The following is a 16,467-nucleotide window of genomic DNA, read 5'->3' as shown; positions in this document are numbered from 1 at the left end:
TCTCTCTCTCTCTCTCTCTCTCTCTCTCTCTCTCTCTCTCTCTCTCTCTCTCTCTCCTCTCTGTCTCTCGGCTGAGCTGGATGCGCTAGGACCGCGGGGACCAGAGCGCAGACGGAGACGGAATGGGCGCACTTGGGGTAGTGCTAAGTGAGTTTGAGTGTGACAGAGTCAAGCAGGCAAAAACCGCTAGATTTTGGGAATTACACAGGAGCCGATCAAGACCAACTCATTTTCTTGCCCGAATTAATAGTTTCCCCCCGTTTGAATTTCTGAAAAGACGCGTTTGAGAGAAGTCAGTGGAGACCTCCGGAATAGACGGAGACACTGAGGAAAACTTTTAAAAGCAGCGAAACAACTGGAAAAAAGTTTGTGAATTATACTTTTTTCCTGTACTTCTTCATACAGATGTCAGCGTTGCTCTGTGGCTGCTCAGACTTGAATCTCATCAACCCCTGGATTAATTTTTAGAGGGGGGATAACGGTAATCTGGACACTCCCAAGTGTCCCGAAAGTGATGGAAATCTTACAGAGATATTAATACGAGCTTCAGCTTTTTAAGACAGAATATTGCGCGTTTAGGTGTTTCAGACGTTTGGAAGGACACACAGAGGCTATCCTTCGGATTTTTTTTTTTTTACCATTTGGACCAAAAGGAGTTGTGCGCCCAAGCTGCCATGACATAACGGGACACTCTTGGAAAATCAAGCGTGCTGAATATTTCTGGAATGACCGGATGATGTGCGTTCATTGTTGAGCGGAGTATCTCCAAGTTTGCCATTCATTCAAGAGCTGAAATAACTTCCTCTCCCTTGTCCTCCTCAACCTCCCCCCCTCCCCCTGGAAGCTTCATGGTGGAGATATGGGATGACTGGAGGCGGGGGTGCAGCTGAGGTGAGATCCAGCCGAAGGACAATGTTTGCGCCCGGCGTTGGCATCCCTCCGCTGCCGGGGCGTCTGGTACTGATGCTGCTCCTGCTGTCCGCCTGCGAGCCGAGGCTCTCCAAGGCTTGTCCCGGGCTGCTCGCCTCCACCAGCGGCTGCAGCTGCGCGGACGAGCGGTCCAAAGCGCACGGCATCCAGGCTGTCGGGAGAAGGGTCAGCTGCAGCAAGGGGGAGCTGTCTGAGCCTCCGGATGCCAGCCTGCTCCCTAACAGGACCGTCACTCTGTGAGTTGTAACAAGTTTATGAACGGGGCGAGATCAGCCATTGTAACCTTTGAACTAATGACATATTAATATAGTATTACTACAAGTATTGTGGCCTACTGTAGACTGTGTGGCACTGAGTGAGATCACATGATGACTTTACCTCATTTATGTCCTTTGATATCTAGAGTACCCGAGTTTGTATTGGTTTTGATAAAGTATGCATATGATAAAACAAACAGCTTCATATGAGGGTTTAGTATATTCTGATCAGGCCCACACACCCACGACTCTGACCCCATGACCTCAGTTTTAACTGTATTGAGGACTTGCTGCAGTAATAAGGCTTGTTAGGTCAGGAGTTTACATCTTGATCTAGTTTCTCTGTCGTGGAGAGCTGAGCATCGCCTCCCTGCAAAGCATTAAGAGGATCAGTGAGAGGGCAGGCTGACTGTAGCCATCATCTGGCCCTGCCTCTTTGACACAACTCTGTCACTTTAAATTTGACTCTGACCCAGCCAGGCAGCTCCAGTTCAGCTCCCTCTTTCTCCCTCCACCAACCCTGTTGCACATGGTCCAGCTGACTTGGCCTTGCAAAACTAGAATAAACAGAAACACATTTCTAGTGTTGTTTTTTTTTTTTTTTTTTTTTTTTAAACATATATCAGACTCTCTGTGCTTTACTGGTGGGTTGTCTCACAATCACCTTTTGGTGAGGAAAAGAAAAGTAACTGCTTAACACTAAAATGGTTCTGGGTCAGTTTCAATCAGATGTGTTTTAATTATGAAGCAGTTATTTGTGTGGTCTATTTGGACAAAAGTTGAAAGAACCAGATATTGGGCCAAAACATACTATCTGCGTGATGGATGGACTACCGATCTATCACTGACACATTTCTTGGGTGTTGTTGTACAGTTGTAAGGAATTCAAAAGACATTGCATGTTCCCACAGTATGTTACTGTCTCTGTGCTCTGACCCAGTGGGAGCTGCACATGGGCACAGTAAAAAAAAAAAAAGCATGTTCAACTGCCCCACTGGAGCGAGCACATGAGGTAAAGTAAGGGGATTTATGCCCCAGGAGAGCTAAAGCCAGCCAGCAGTCCATTTATAGGGCCTTATGTTTCTTGCTTAATAAAGGCAGGATAAACATCTGGGGAACACATTTCTGAAAACCAGAGGGAAAACTAAAAAAAACGGCTTGGGTGGCAGTGGTCGAGGTGATTGAAGATAATCTTCCATCCCCGCACCTACTAATTTTGGTTGAGTTGTTTTTGTACAGATGTTTAGCATTCTGTGACACATTTATGAGGCTGTGTACGAGGGGCAAACAATTCCGCCCGTAATCCATCTGACAGTCCGCCATTTTCTTTACCTTCCCTTCCCTGTGAACACTGGTGTCTGGAAAGTTCATTTTCCTGAAGATTCTGAGTTCCTCAAGCGCCCGTGCTCCCATCGTTGCTCACGACATTAGCTCCAGATGTGGAATGTGAAGTTGTGTTGATATTTGTTTTATTCCTGACATTCCTCAGTCCGTTCAGAGACTGCAGACAGTATCCCAGGTGCAGCAGGGGAGCTGTCCGTGCCTTACACCACCTCGGTCCCTCCCCGCATCGGACAGTCTGACAGCAAGCCCCGCTGCCCTCTCTCCTGGGGCAGCCTGGAGGAATGCTCTCCTCCATGCTGAGCAGGCGAGGGCTGGAGAACACCAGGCCCAGGGCTTCCGGGGCCGGCTGCTACGTGTAATGCACAACAGCTGGCCCCTGTGAACATTCCAGCTGAGGCCCCTCAGCCTCATGGGAAATCCCAACAGGGATTTGTTTATTAAAACTATTAGTTGGCTGTTTGTTGTTCCTGCCAGCCATAAAGGAGCAACCAGTCGCCCCAATATTATCACCTCCTCCTTTGGCTCGTCAATGCCCACGCTGCATTTTGATTACATTATTGTATGTCAGATTATATAGCTCACCATTCCTATAAACTCACACTTATCACTGGTTTAATGATGCATAATGGTATTCTCAGCCCTCCACCATGAGCTCCCAGTCGTCTGTCCCACTTTCCCTCTTTTTCTTTATCTCCGGCTCCCCCATTTTTCTCCCTTTTCCCACCCCTCTATCATGAGTTCATCCACACGCAGTAACTCTCAACCTAAATATTTAGTCGTCTTGGTAGGAAACTGCCATGTCCAAACTCCTTCCAGATGTGAGCCTGCACAGGCTTGTGTTTAGGCCTCATTATGCACGGCTGCAAAGGAGCTGGATCACTGGGAGAGGAAGAGGAGCGGAAGGGTAGAGAGGGGAAAATAGATAAGAGTGTAAGAGCGAAAAAAAAGAGAGAGTGCAGTGGTTGAGGAGAAAGCAGGAATAAATGATGGATGCAGAAAAGAGGCTGAAGTGGAGGAGAAAAGTTGAACATGAGGAGTCGAAGAAGTGGGAAGAGGGAACCAAGAGGGGAACAAAGAAAGAGAGCAGAGGATGGAGGAGGGAGAGGAGAAGCTTGGCAGGCGGTTCAGAGGGATGTGCCCCTGGAGACTGAAAACTCCCCAGCCCCTGACTAACAGATCTTCGACACTGGGGTGAGAGGGAGGAGGAGGAGGAGGAGGAGGTGGAGGCAAGGCTCCTCAGTGTAGCAGCATAGCTTGACTTACAAAAGATTGCTCCATGGCTCTATTATTATTAGCCTGTTCTGTATGAAAGATGAACTTTTATTTTGGTGATGAAAAAAAGAGTGCCTGTAGACGGATATATATCATATACATTAAGCCTATAGCTCTAAAATACACAGTGCAGTGATTTTTTTCTCAGAGCTGCATGGTGGCAGCTGTGTTTGTCTGAATGTTTTAATGGATAATGGATAACAGACAGATGAAGAGAATGTACAGTGGCAGTCGATGTGTGAATGTTCTGGTGCTTCATAGCTTGTGGTTTAAGCGAAAACCGTACTCCTCCCCTAGTGTATTTGTTGTCATCGCTGTGAGTGACTGATGGCGTTGGCTCAGTGGGTGCCAGCCTGAATGAGTGGGCACGGATGCTCAGGGTGGGTGGGTCAACATGCCCGTCCTTGGCTCAATGCCCCTTCACTCAAGACAGCTGCAGTGCAAGACAGTTGCTCCCCGCGTGGTTGCACTTGAGCCCAGTAATGCCGATGTTGCTGGCCAGTAGTCAGGGCTGTAAGATAAAAATATTCCAACTAGGTCGGTAATATTTTTATCGGTAAGGGTCACAAGTTCCAGTTTATACTGCATGTTGTTGCTGAACAAAGGCCTGACCTTTTATCTTGCTCTTTAACCAAAATTTATCTTTTGTTGGTCATGACCTCAAATCTCAAACAGCTTGAATAGTTTTTTTTCAATTATGAATGCAAACACTTAATGTTGATCTGAGCTCAAAAATCCACTTACTAGCTTTTTTTGAGATTTTAACTGTGTCTAGAAGTCCGCCTGAAAGCTCAGAAAACTTTGTAAGTTTACTTTTGAGCTTAGATGAGCTATTTTGTGAAACAAACTGTTCCCATAGTTAAAGTATTCATTTCCAAACTCGCAAAGTGTTTACAGAGATAAATTAAAAATCAGCCAAACTGAAATAAATTTTAAAACTGCTGATTCATCTGCTTTCGACAACACAGCTTGGAACCTAAGAACTACGTTAATTGATTGCAACTGCTATAAGGAATGCAAACAATAAAATGAAAATGATTTCGGTGAATGTCTGTATATGTAACTCCATTGTAATTACACAACCTTTACAATGGTAAATGGTTAGAGGGGGTTCATCTTGATCTCCTACATTTTCTTACCTATCAAAAGTCTTTTGTAGAGCCATTCATTTGTTGTTGACTCAGTTCCATTTGAAAATCTTTGGGAGTTATTAAAAGGAAATGATTGACATTTTGGGAAATACTCTCATTTGCTTTCTTGCTGAGAGAAAGATAAGAAGAGACAACTCTCATGTGTCTGTGCGTTAAATATGAGGCTACAGCCAGTCGGTTAGCTTAGCTTAGCATAATGACTGGAAGCACAGGGAAACAGCTCGCCTGACTCTGTCCAAAGGCAATATAATCTAACCTCTAAAGCTCACTAACTGACATATTACATCTTGTTTGTGTAATCTGTGCAAAAACCAAAGTGTGAAAGCAACAAGTTGTGGTTAGCTGTTTCCCCTTACTTCCAGTCTTCATGCTAAGCTAAGCCAAGCATCTACTTGCTCTAGCTTCATATTTAGCATAGAGACGTGAGTTGTATCAACCTTGTCATCTAACTCTTCTTTTTACACCTAACCCCACATTTGTCTGGTTTCTCCGTATTCTCTTTCAGTTCCACTTAGCCGACCACCATCCAGTCTGTTATTGTTTTTTGCATCCGATGAGTCTTCCTTGTCTCCGTTTGCTCAAAGCCAACTCAACCCAACGGTATCATCGATTGGCTACAGTATCAATCAGTGCAACTTTAATCACCATTTTATTTATGAGTCACATTGTTGAGCTCTTAGTTGTGGCCCATGTGTGGATGGAAACAAAAGGGCTCGCAGATGTGTTGGTGGTTTATGTTGGGTCTGTGAGTCAGTATGTGTTGAGACGGGAGTATGTCGATGAAACCTCCCAAACAGTCATCTTATCAGCATGGAGAATTCCAATAGCAGGGAGAGTGCTGGACCCCAGGCATTCCTGCAGCGATAGGGTTTATTTATGCAGGGAAAGGTGTTGAGAGGAGGGGGGAGCAGACCCTCCTCCACACATGTTAGGTGGGGCAGTCAGCAATAAATCAAAAAAGCAAACAAAGGCCTGACACTGGATACTCTGAGCTTTATACTCAGCCGCAGCACCTGCCAATGTCACACAAGCCCGGGATTTTATTGTGCCCTCGTAGGTCAAGGTAACGTGACCGGACTGAGACATCTCCACACACCTACTGTGCTGCACTGTAGCTGCCCGGCCGTTTGGATGATGAATGTGTATTTCACTTATCACCTTATCATGTTTGTTGATTAAAAGGCTGCGATTTTTCAAAACTTGGCAAAAACAGAGAGATGTGTTGTCACTGTAATCTCTTACCCCGGGGTGGCTTTTTGTTATTTTAGTTTTTCCTTTCTCGTCACTTGCTTCTTATCTTACTCCAAAAAATGCCTGACTTTGACTTTTCCTTGCCAGCGTTAACTTCCCTCTCCCTGTGTCTGACCACAGCAGCCCCCTAAAGTGCCTGCTCAGGGTCCACAACACATGGATACAAATGGAGATAGTGGGAATGCCTGTGGCTTCAGTGTGTGTGTGTTTCTGATATGCTTACTCTTGAGAACTAATCCATGACATCAACAACATACAAACAACTCACTAATGTAATCTGATTACTTTTGTTTCCTTTTTGGTTACCATTTCATTTATATATATATATATATATATATATATATATATATATATATATATATATATATATATATTTATATATCATAGTTAGTGATAGTTATTAGTTATTGAAACAACAACACAAATAACAGACTAGACAAAAGCAAGACATTTTTAATCATAATATAATTAGAGACTTAAAATAGTATAAGAACAATACAACCGTAATAAGGGTAATAACAGGATTTTAATAAGGTCGCTGTGCTGTTCAGATCTATGAAAAGCGTAGTGCTTATTTGCTAGAAGTTAGGACTTAGATAAAGAGAGGGGTATGACATGCAACAAAGGTCCCTGACTGGAAGCTAACTATGGACACTGCAGTTATGTAGCATGTGCTGTAACCATTTGGCTACTTTAGTGCTCCTGTAGTGCTGTATTGTATGACTGCTAAATCTGGTGGGATATCAACATATATGTTTGTGAAGCCTGGGAGCTATATTTCACACCAGCTGAAGCTGATGAAGCTGGCTGAGACAGAAGTGCAGTTACTTGCAATACTTGAGGCATTAACTATTTTATTTTGATCATCAGATAGAAAGAATCTAATGTTTCTTTTAACCAGTTAACTTGATAATTAAAACAGAAGTTTCAGTCAATGACACATTCAGAGTTTTAGGTTTAAGATATATACAAGAAACTCTAGACTTCTCTACACAAAAAAAGTAAATGCACTTTATTTATTTTGTTTTTAGTTTTAGTTTAATATCAAGGGATTGCTGCTAGTTTTTTTCAATGATGTGGTTACTTGTAAACAGATCATTAGTTCTATCGTCACTCCAAACCATTTTTATGTTGAGTATGCTATTACTGTTACATAAAACAGTGAGATATTAAAAATCTGTCACCATGATTATTTTATCTATCATTCCTTTTAATATGAGCTGGTTTACAGCCTTAATCAAAGTGTCAGAGCCAGTTGTGAAATGTAGCATTAAGTTTTTAATAAAGTATTTGTTGAGGGAGTAAACCACTAAGATACAGTATGAATGTTTATTCATTCAGCTGAAATTTAAATAAAAAAATTTGGAAAGCATGTTGGTTTACCATATTTTTATAATACATTCCTTATTATTGTTTAATAAATTCTTAGAAATTCTCGTACTTGTGGGCGACGTGCGGTAATTATGATGATGTGAACGCTGATTGTGATTCTCAAAACACTGCGGTTACACACAACACACACACACAAAAAAGCCTGAACACAAACACAGCCTTCTCACAGATGCCTCTAAAGAAACTGCGAGAGTATCTGGAGCAGAGTAGATTTTTGCCAACCCTTTGTAAAGGCAGGCTGATTTCCCAGCAGTCTTTGCAGTCAGGAGCAGAAAACAGAGGTTGGTTATGAGACAGAACAATGAGACAATGTTAGCCGGGCATACACCGCATTCCACTCACTGTCTCAAAAGGCTAAATTCTCTAAATTGCCTCATTAAAAGTGTAAAAACACTTTAGACAGTGATTAAACTGGCTATTGTGTTCCTGCACGGCAACCATAAACTTTCCAATTTGGTTTGTCTTGACTTGTCTTTGACTCCAAATATTGCAATAATTTACTGCAGCAGTATTTCAACTGTTAATATCCATAGCAGCTACTTGTTTACGTCTTTAAAGTTCACTGGTTGTCCAGCTTTAGTAAATTGTGCATGGATTGCGCAAGAAACACTTCATGGACACTTCCTGTTCGCCATACTCACTGGATTGTCTAATAAGATGAACTGCAAGTGGGGAGGGGGGAACCTTCCTCTTCAGAGTGTGTATTGTGTGTGCATGTTCATCTGTCATTTGCCTGTGTACACACATATGGGAAGGGCGTGCATGGCCGCAGCTCCCAAAATAGTCTTCAGTCCTCCCCTCTCTAATTAGAGACATTTCAAAAACCCAGATTTTAATTTTAGACTAGTAGCTTTTGGACCACTTATGCACACACACACACACACACACACACACACACAAATACACACATTGAGTTAAACATACACACTTTCTGTATAAATAAATCTGATAGGTCACACACTTGTGCATTTAAATCCGCACTCACACACACACACACACATAGCCACAAACCACAAAGCCTTACTCCCTGGCCCAGTCTGGTAACCCAAGCACAATGCAGTATGCTCTATAATAAGTGGTTGCACATATCAAATGCAGGAGCTCACTCCCCATATCTAGCCTCAAGGCAGGAAAGTATGATAATAAAGCTAAGTAATGCAAGATTCCCTGCATACTGTAAGTCAACCAATGCATATATTTTGTCACTTTAACACGCATGACAAGAATCTCCTCCACTCCTTTATGTGGCCCCTCTGGCCCTCCTCTCCCTGTTTGATGACTAAATAACTCCATCGGGGGTTCGCAAAAAGATTTCACAAAAAATATTTTGCATGCAATTACATGGATGCTCCTTTCTATGACAGGCGGTAAATGGGGCTTGTAGCTTGGCAGTGTTCCACAGTGGCTGCAACAAGCCCTCTGGTGGGTCAGGGGGACAATGGGCACATTCACATCTTGACATGCATTTGCCGCTAAAGTGCCTGTTGTGCTCAAGGGCATTTAGTCTCTCTGTTACATTCAGTGCCGTGACTCTCTGAGGACAGGCTCAGGGTCGAGGGGGCTCCCAGGACGGCCGGCTTAGGTGGCTCTTCGTCTTTTACAACGAAAGGGTTAAGCTATTTGGATGGACCCAGGCGCTGAATAGTGCAGCGCAGTCTGGAGGCCTCTTAGAAAGTACTTATTGTAACAAAGATGACACAGCCACCTCCCAGTCTGAGAGATCTCTCTGCTTATGTTCTGTTTCATTCCTCCTCACTCAACCTTCCTCTTCTTGTCTCTGCAAAAGTGTCCATTAGCAAGAGAGACAGAGAGAGAGACGAGGGCAGGGTTCAACCGATGTGGGTTTAAAGCCTGATGCAAATATCGTCTGTCAATAATTACTGACTGATATTTTTATGCGAACAGTGACTGAAAATGTCACTCAGTTGGATCAAAATTAACAACAATAATCATATTTATTTTAAGATTAAGATCATACAGTTCACAGCCAGCACAGTAGCAAATCTATAATATACAACTCAAACATAATCAAACCATCCGCACCATCTGCACATTATATCTGGGTTGGTTGACACACGCTGGCCAATATGATAGTTTTTACATCTTTATTTTTTTCCACAGCCCGCTTACACACATTTCCTGAAAATGACAATTTACTTTTCCAAAACTATAAACACGAAAAAGCCACACTTAGTCTGGCCAAACCTCAGACATCGGAGACAAAATTAAACACATGATTCAAAACATGTTATCTTCCATCTAAATTTAACTACGGATTACTTATTGCCTTTTGGATGACATATAAATGCTGCCAAATACAGAATCACCGGTGAAATGAGTGAAAAACCACTAGAATTAATCGAACACATGCAGTTTTAGAGAGAAAACACAATCTCTTTACACTGAACTATTTCAAACTACCTCCTACAATATCTAAATTATGTCATTCTGCAAATGTAGATTAGAAAAGTTGGAGGAACATATAAAACATTTACATTTCAGCACTTTTTTCTAAGGTGCTTTATAACCAGCTAGTAATAGACAGCAGTATCAGCAGTGAAAACAGAAACAGAGTTCACAGAAATAGTGTTTCCTGTATGAAAACATGAAGTTTCCTCCGTATTATGTGTGTCAGCTTTTGAAAAAGGTTCAGAATGATCAACAATAGATGTTTTGACATGTCACAGTAGGAAAAGCAGAGGTGTAAATAACAAAATGAATGATGGCTGAATTCCATTTAGTTGCTTCAGTTTCAGGGTCCTGGTATTGTACTGGCTCACTGTCACACTGTCAAGGCTTACTGGGACACTTGAAGAGAACAGAGTCATCGTTAATGTTATTAATAACACCTGAACTTTTCCTGGTATGACAAGTCAACATGTCTGCTGTGAAAAAAAGGCCTATTTGTCTGGAAACAGTTGATTTATGCACTCTGGCTTGTTTAAATGAAAACCATGTAATACATGGTATGCACCTAATGTATACCAGCAAACCTACTGCATGTATCAGCGACTCACACACGCACACACACACACACACACACACACATCCTGTGACATGTCATGACCCAGAATTCTCAGCCACTAATGAAGGTCCACACTAATTACTGTTGCCAGTTTGTAGCCACAGGAGCCCTGTCTCAGCAAGTGGTTGTGTGTATGTGTGTGTGTTAATGTACACAAGTGACTGAAAGCGTTAGACTCCTGTCTGTCATCAAAAAAAAAAAAGTTAAAGTTAAATTAAAGTTTCTCTCGTCTTGCATGTAATTGATCTCTCACACATGGTTTATCTTCAGACTTGGGTCAAATACTGTATATCATTATATTTTTACATATTTTTCTGTATTTTAACCTATTTCGATATGTTTTCCTGAGCCTGAGAATTTACCTGTCACCAAGAGTAGAAGAAGTACTAAGATTCTTTAATTAAGTAAAAGTAGCAATGCCACAATGTAAAATTACTCCATTACAAGTCAAATTCCTGCATTTAAAATCCCACTTAAGTAAAAATACAGAAGTATTATTAGCTAAAAGTATTAAAAGCAAAAGCACTCAGAAGTTGTGTCAAAGTTGTGCCACACAAAGTCCGATCAATTTTTTAGACTTTTCTCTAAACCCTGATTTTTGGTGAAATATTGGAAGATTTTACCTCTTTGGGTGTCAAACGATTATTAATTTCGTGGAACAGATAACAACCCAAACATATGTAACATAACAAGTGTCCACAACTACACAAAAGGGCTACAAGTCTAAAAGGAACTACTGGTTTAATCTTTAACCATTTTTTGTATTTTATAAACTTATCGTATATTATTTTACGTAAGAATTTTAATCTGAAAAGTAACTACAGTTACAAAAGTACACTATTTCTCTCTGAATTGTAGTGGAGTAGAAGTACAACATAGCATAAAATGAAAATACTCAAGTAAAGTACAAGTACCTAAAAATTGTAAATTAGCACAGTGCTTGAGTAAATGTACTTAGTCACTTTCCAGCACTGCCTGTTTTCCCTGATGCAGCAAATCCCTGCCATCACTTATGTCATGTCATGTAAAAACAGATGATTCATTTTAAACATATCATATAACACAGGTATGATCTTATCATTCCTTTCCACTGACCTGCCCAGCATTCTGAAATGCAACTCACTGATCAAGGCCAGCTCCTTGTCTATGAGGTTAAACTGTAATGTAAAGTAATGTAGTTCTGTTACTGGCTTTTCATCTATTAGACCTGGCATTTGGACTGAGCAAGCAACCTCAGAAAACCCGGTAACAGCCAAGTAAAGTAATAGAGTTTTTAATCCATCTTTTGGTTTAACCGCAATATTTTGTTGATCCACTATGTCTGTCCTCATTACTCTGAGTGCAGCGTGTGTGATGTGTATATAAAAAGAAATACTGCCATGTCCACTTAGTTCTCCTCTGAACTGCCAATATACTTGAAAGGCAACCCTGGCAAGCAAAAGCAGCTCAAATGGAGAGCAAAAGAGGGAAAATGCAGTAAAAGACACTGATGGCTTTGTATAGAATGTTTTCAACTGTAACATACACAAATTAAAGCGCTCACACAATGCTGAGCTGTTAGTGTAAAAGTGGATAATCGTGTTGCTTTCGGCAGAATGTAATTGCCTCTAAGAAAAATTCCCTCAAGGCTGAATAATTTTTTTTCATTTATATAAACTTCAAGCACTGCTGTGGCACAGGCCAGCATGTGCATTATCAAGGCATGCATGCTAATTAAACCGGGCTTAATTCAATGATGACGCCCTGAGACTCTCATTGAAAATCACTCTCATTATCTGGCTCCCATTGGTCTCAGAATTAGGACTGGATTTATGCCATGTTACCAATCTCTTTCAAGGGTTCTTGTCTTTCACCTCGCGTGTGGTCCTCGAGGGTAAGAGACCTATCCAGAGTTAAATGATGTTTACACAGTGGCCCGTTGGGTTGTTTTGACTCTCTTTATTACACTGAACCTGCGCTTCTCTGTCTCTGTTGGCCTTGGAGCGCTGACTCAACGCCCAGGGTGGGAAAGGAGGTGGAGCGTTTAATCAGCACTCATGTCTTCACGCTGTTTCATCAGTGACAAACATCCGATCACACTGTTTCAGCTCCAAATGTTTTTCAGGGAAAAAACAGAAAACATGACTATTATTCAAAGATGCATATGTAATGAGAGCAGGCAGCTTAGCCTGCAAATGAATTCTTATTAAATAGAAATCCCTCCTTAAGACCTCTATTCTGTTTGCTGTTTGCTGTAGAGGCCTGCAGCTACATAGAGCTCACTGTCTGCAATCCAGCATGCCTAAATATTTGAGGGCAACAGGGGCCAATTTGAATCAGCGCTTTTTACTCAAACGCATCTCATTTATGCCCTGGAACAAATGCCAAACCAGGATGAAGCATTTCCTGTATTTACTCCCTAACACAAGCTTTAAGTGTTTCTGGTAGGAAGCTGGGATGAGGAGTGCAAAGATATTGACACCAAATTTTTAGCGGCGACCGACAGCAAACAGGACATCCTGTGGTGTTTGGGTTTACAGCATTCTAGCTGCGGTTAGGACAGGAGATAGAAGGATGTGTTTTCCCCTCGCTGTCCCTCTGCACCAGGTTGTGATCTGGAAAGCTAAAAAGGACTCTGTTCAAGCTGCTGCCTGTGCCGGTGCCGTTCACCGCACAGCAGGCCTTCCCAGCTCCACCACAGAAAGATTCCTCAGTGAAATGATTGGTTGACAATGACCCAAAACCAAAAGCAGCTGCAGGAAGCATGCCGCTTTTGACAGACTGTTAGAGTTTACAGTACACACAGGTACACACACACATACATCAGGCCGTCCCCCAGACCTGAGGCAGTGTGTTAATGTGAGACTGTCTTGAAGTTAAGAGTCTGGAGGAAGAGCGGAAGTAAATCAGTGAACAAATACGATCTGAGACATGCTGTCATGCCCCTGTGTGGCCCTCAAAGGCTTTGCGGGTTTAGGAAGCAAATTGAGCAAACCAACAAAGTGAGCGGCACAGTGCAGGGAGGAGCTGTAGTAGTTTACTAGACAAGACTCTTTGTGTGGTTTTGTACTTTTTCACACTCCATCACGCACCAAGGAGCCCTTGAACTAACACTGTGTTATGGCACTCAAATCTTAATTTATAAAGAATGAGTTATAGTGACAAAAAAGCCCACGCATTTCTCACATTAAGAAAACTGGAACAACACGTGTCTGTAAAGTCACACTAATACTTTTGCTTTGATGACAGGAATCTCTCTTTGGATACATTTCTGATTAAGTATATGTGGGTTAAGTGATTTTCTTGAGTTCTTTGTGAAAAAAAGAGTGCAAGATCTTACAGATTGGGGTAATTTTCATATCTTCCCTCATCAGTTTTGCAGGCTGCTCCAGATATTTGTCACGTTAAAGGATGAAGTTATTCCATAGCTTGAACTTGTGTTGTAGAAGGCACAGTTTATTCCCTAAAATTTAAAAAAAATCTAAAAAATATACATTTTCCTCTCCTGACCCTTTGTTGCACCACTTGGAGTTTTCTCAAGGCTGCTGTTGTCCTCTTAGAAACTGTCAGGTTATTTTGAAGTTCTTTAATCTATTCCTGTCTCTCTAACATAAACTTTGTGTGAAGATCAGAAATTGATGATAATGTGTTATAGAAAGAATTGTTTGCACAAAATAATAAAACTTAGTATATGACATATCCAAATTGCAGGAATAATATGTTACTGGGGAACTCCAATAATGCCTCAAAACAATGAGACATTCAGGTGTCTCAACTTTCAATGTCATACTGTTGAGCTATTAATATTCAGATGTACTATTTCTTATTATAAGACAGTGTTAGAATAAGTAGCTTTTTGATTTTGTCTTGATTGTGTCCAAGTAAATGTAAAAGTATGGATTCATTGATTTTTATTTGACGATTTTAAGGCAACAACAAAAAAAAAAAACAGAACATGTGAAGTATATATGCTGTACATGGGATTTTCATGTTAAGTGTAGTTTTGCCGACCCTGTTTAACCCCTCAACTATGATACTACCATACCCTGCACAAGGGAAGCTGGTGTCTGTGCTTCTGTTTGACCTGGCTCTTTTCATATGACCTCCAGCTTTTTGATCTTCATGTAAATGAATTAGATGAAATGGTTGAATGGGATACTGGAGCCTGACATGTGGCCCTGTTTTTTCTTTACGTAGATTAGATGGATTCAATTAGCTGCTCTGATTTCTCACAGGCCTTTGTGGTCTGAAAGGGTTAAGTGAATGAGAGATGCTAAACACAGCTCTAAGATACCAGCCATAGTCTGGACTGAGTTAGCACGCTGCCACGCCATGTACCATACAGCTTATTGCTCTTGAAAGCAGATTAACTCAATCTGCCATCTGATCTGTCACTTGTGTTGAGAAGAGAGAAGCCACTCGTGCAAAGCCTCAGTAGCGACACAGTACTGAGCAGACATTGGGCCTCCTACTGTAGTAGTAGGACTTTTATGATTAAGAAGCTACTCATCTTCTTTGCTTGTAAAACTCTGTTAACCTTTGTATACTCCGGTGATGAAGTGATGCACTCTCATGTGCCTCCGCTGTTCCTGTCACCTGCCTCCAGACACTGCTCCGTCTGTCTGATGACTGTCCAGGAAGTGCTCTCTCCGCTACCCCTGACCTCTGAAACTGGGCTCTGAATAAACAGCTAATTGGCTGGGTTTCCTGTTTAGCCTGATGGGAACGCTGACTATTTCTGTCTGTTTACAGAGTTCTGCCTCTCTCTTTCTCAGAGTTGTACTCTCTGTATTGTTTATGAAAGAACAATGTCCTCGCTACAACTGTGCTCCAAACATCAGGCTTTGGGGATTATACAGTAGTGTCCAGCCTCTGCAACTCCCCTGCATTCCTGAAAATCTGCGCCTTTTGTTGTCTGTGGGAGGGTTTCAGTTTGCTCATTTTGTGGTCTTTGTTTATTTGTGAAAGTCAGCTTTCAAGTCCTGGTGTACAGAGTAGCAGTCTAATTGAAATGTTGTGTGTTGAAATGTCCCAACCTGAGACAAATGAGGCTTATGGCACCATGTGAAATTCATGTTTTTTTCTGATGTGATCATGGACACAACACACAGATAAACACATCTGTACAGCTTTTAAGGAGAGTAATTATCAATTTTTTCATAGTGAAGAATGCACCGATATCAGCACTGCTAAAGGTCTATGCACACATGTGCACGCCCAAGCACACAAAAACCAAACATGTGCACAGTCTGACTAATAGTTTTTGGGTTTTTTTTCCTGCATAATAAGCTTAGTCAAAAAGGAACTATCTGTATCTAAACTGTCTGTGTTGAATTAAATGGCTTGTTTCTTTGCCAGATGTGACTTTCTCCTCTCCTATCTGTATTGAATTATTCAGGCAGTTCCGGATCCTCTGTAGCTTTCATCTAGGGCCTGAATCCAGGAGCATAGGCGAGATACTGTGCCCAAAGTCAAGCGAGAGACCTCAGGTCCAGGAGTCATAAGTTCAAATTCAGGCTATACACCACAAGAGGATTGGCTCTGCTCTCGTCTAACATCCACTATAAAATGTCTCGACTCAATAACTGTGATTTATATATTTCATCAGTTCAGTGTGGATTTGTGAACATGATAGGGTTTTTTTGTTGTTTTTTCCAAAGCTTGAAATAAGGCTCTGATCTGGGAAGACATCAAATTTTGAGGCTTCTCTTGTGGAGATGAATACAATTAAATGTGCATTATATGATAGTAATCCCAATGATATAGCACAGCAAAACCCAACATAAAGACAATTTTGGTTTAAATGCTAAGTGAAACAGTCAGAGAGGCCTTGGTTTCACTTTCAGTATTACAGTCATTATCAGCC

General features: G+C 41.5%; 1 protein-coding gene across 1 annotated transcript in view; it reads left to right on the top strand.

The window, feature by feature from the left end:
* The first annotated feature begins 73 nt into the window (after nucleotides 1-73).
* The window catches only part of adgra2 (adhesion G protein-coupled receptor A2), a 38,888-nt gene continuing 22,494 nt past the window's right edge, over nucleotides 74-16,467 (top strand). Inside the window, exon 1 of the mRNA XM_042422434.1 lies at nucleotides 74-1,166. Within this exon, the coding sequence (XP_042278368.1) occupies nucleotides 865-1,166 (302 nt within the window). The 5' untranslated portion in view covers nucleotides 74-864. The remainder of the gene's footprint in view (nucleotides 1,167-16,467) is intronic.

The sequence above is a fragment of the Thunnus maccoyii genome, chromosome 9 (assembly GCF_910596095.1).
Source record: "Thunnus maccoyii chromosome 9, fThuMac1.1, whole genome shotgun sequence".
NCBI lineage: Eukaryota > Metazoa > Chordata > Actinopteri > Scombriformes > Scombridae > Thunnus > Thunnus maccoyii.
Note: the sequence above shows the minus strand (reverse complement) of the source record. Positions and strands in the feature narration are given on the sequence as shown.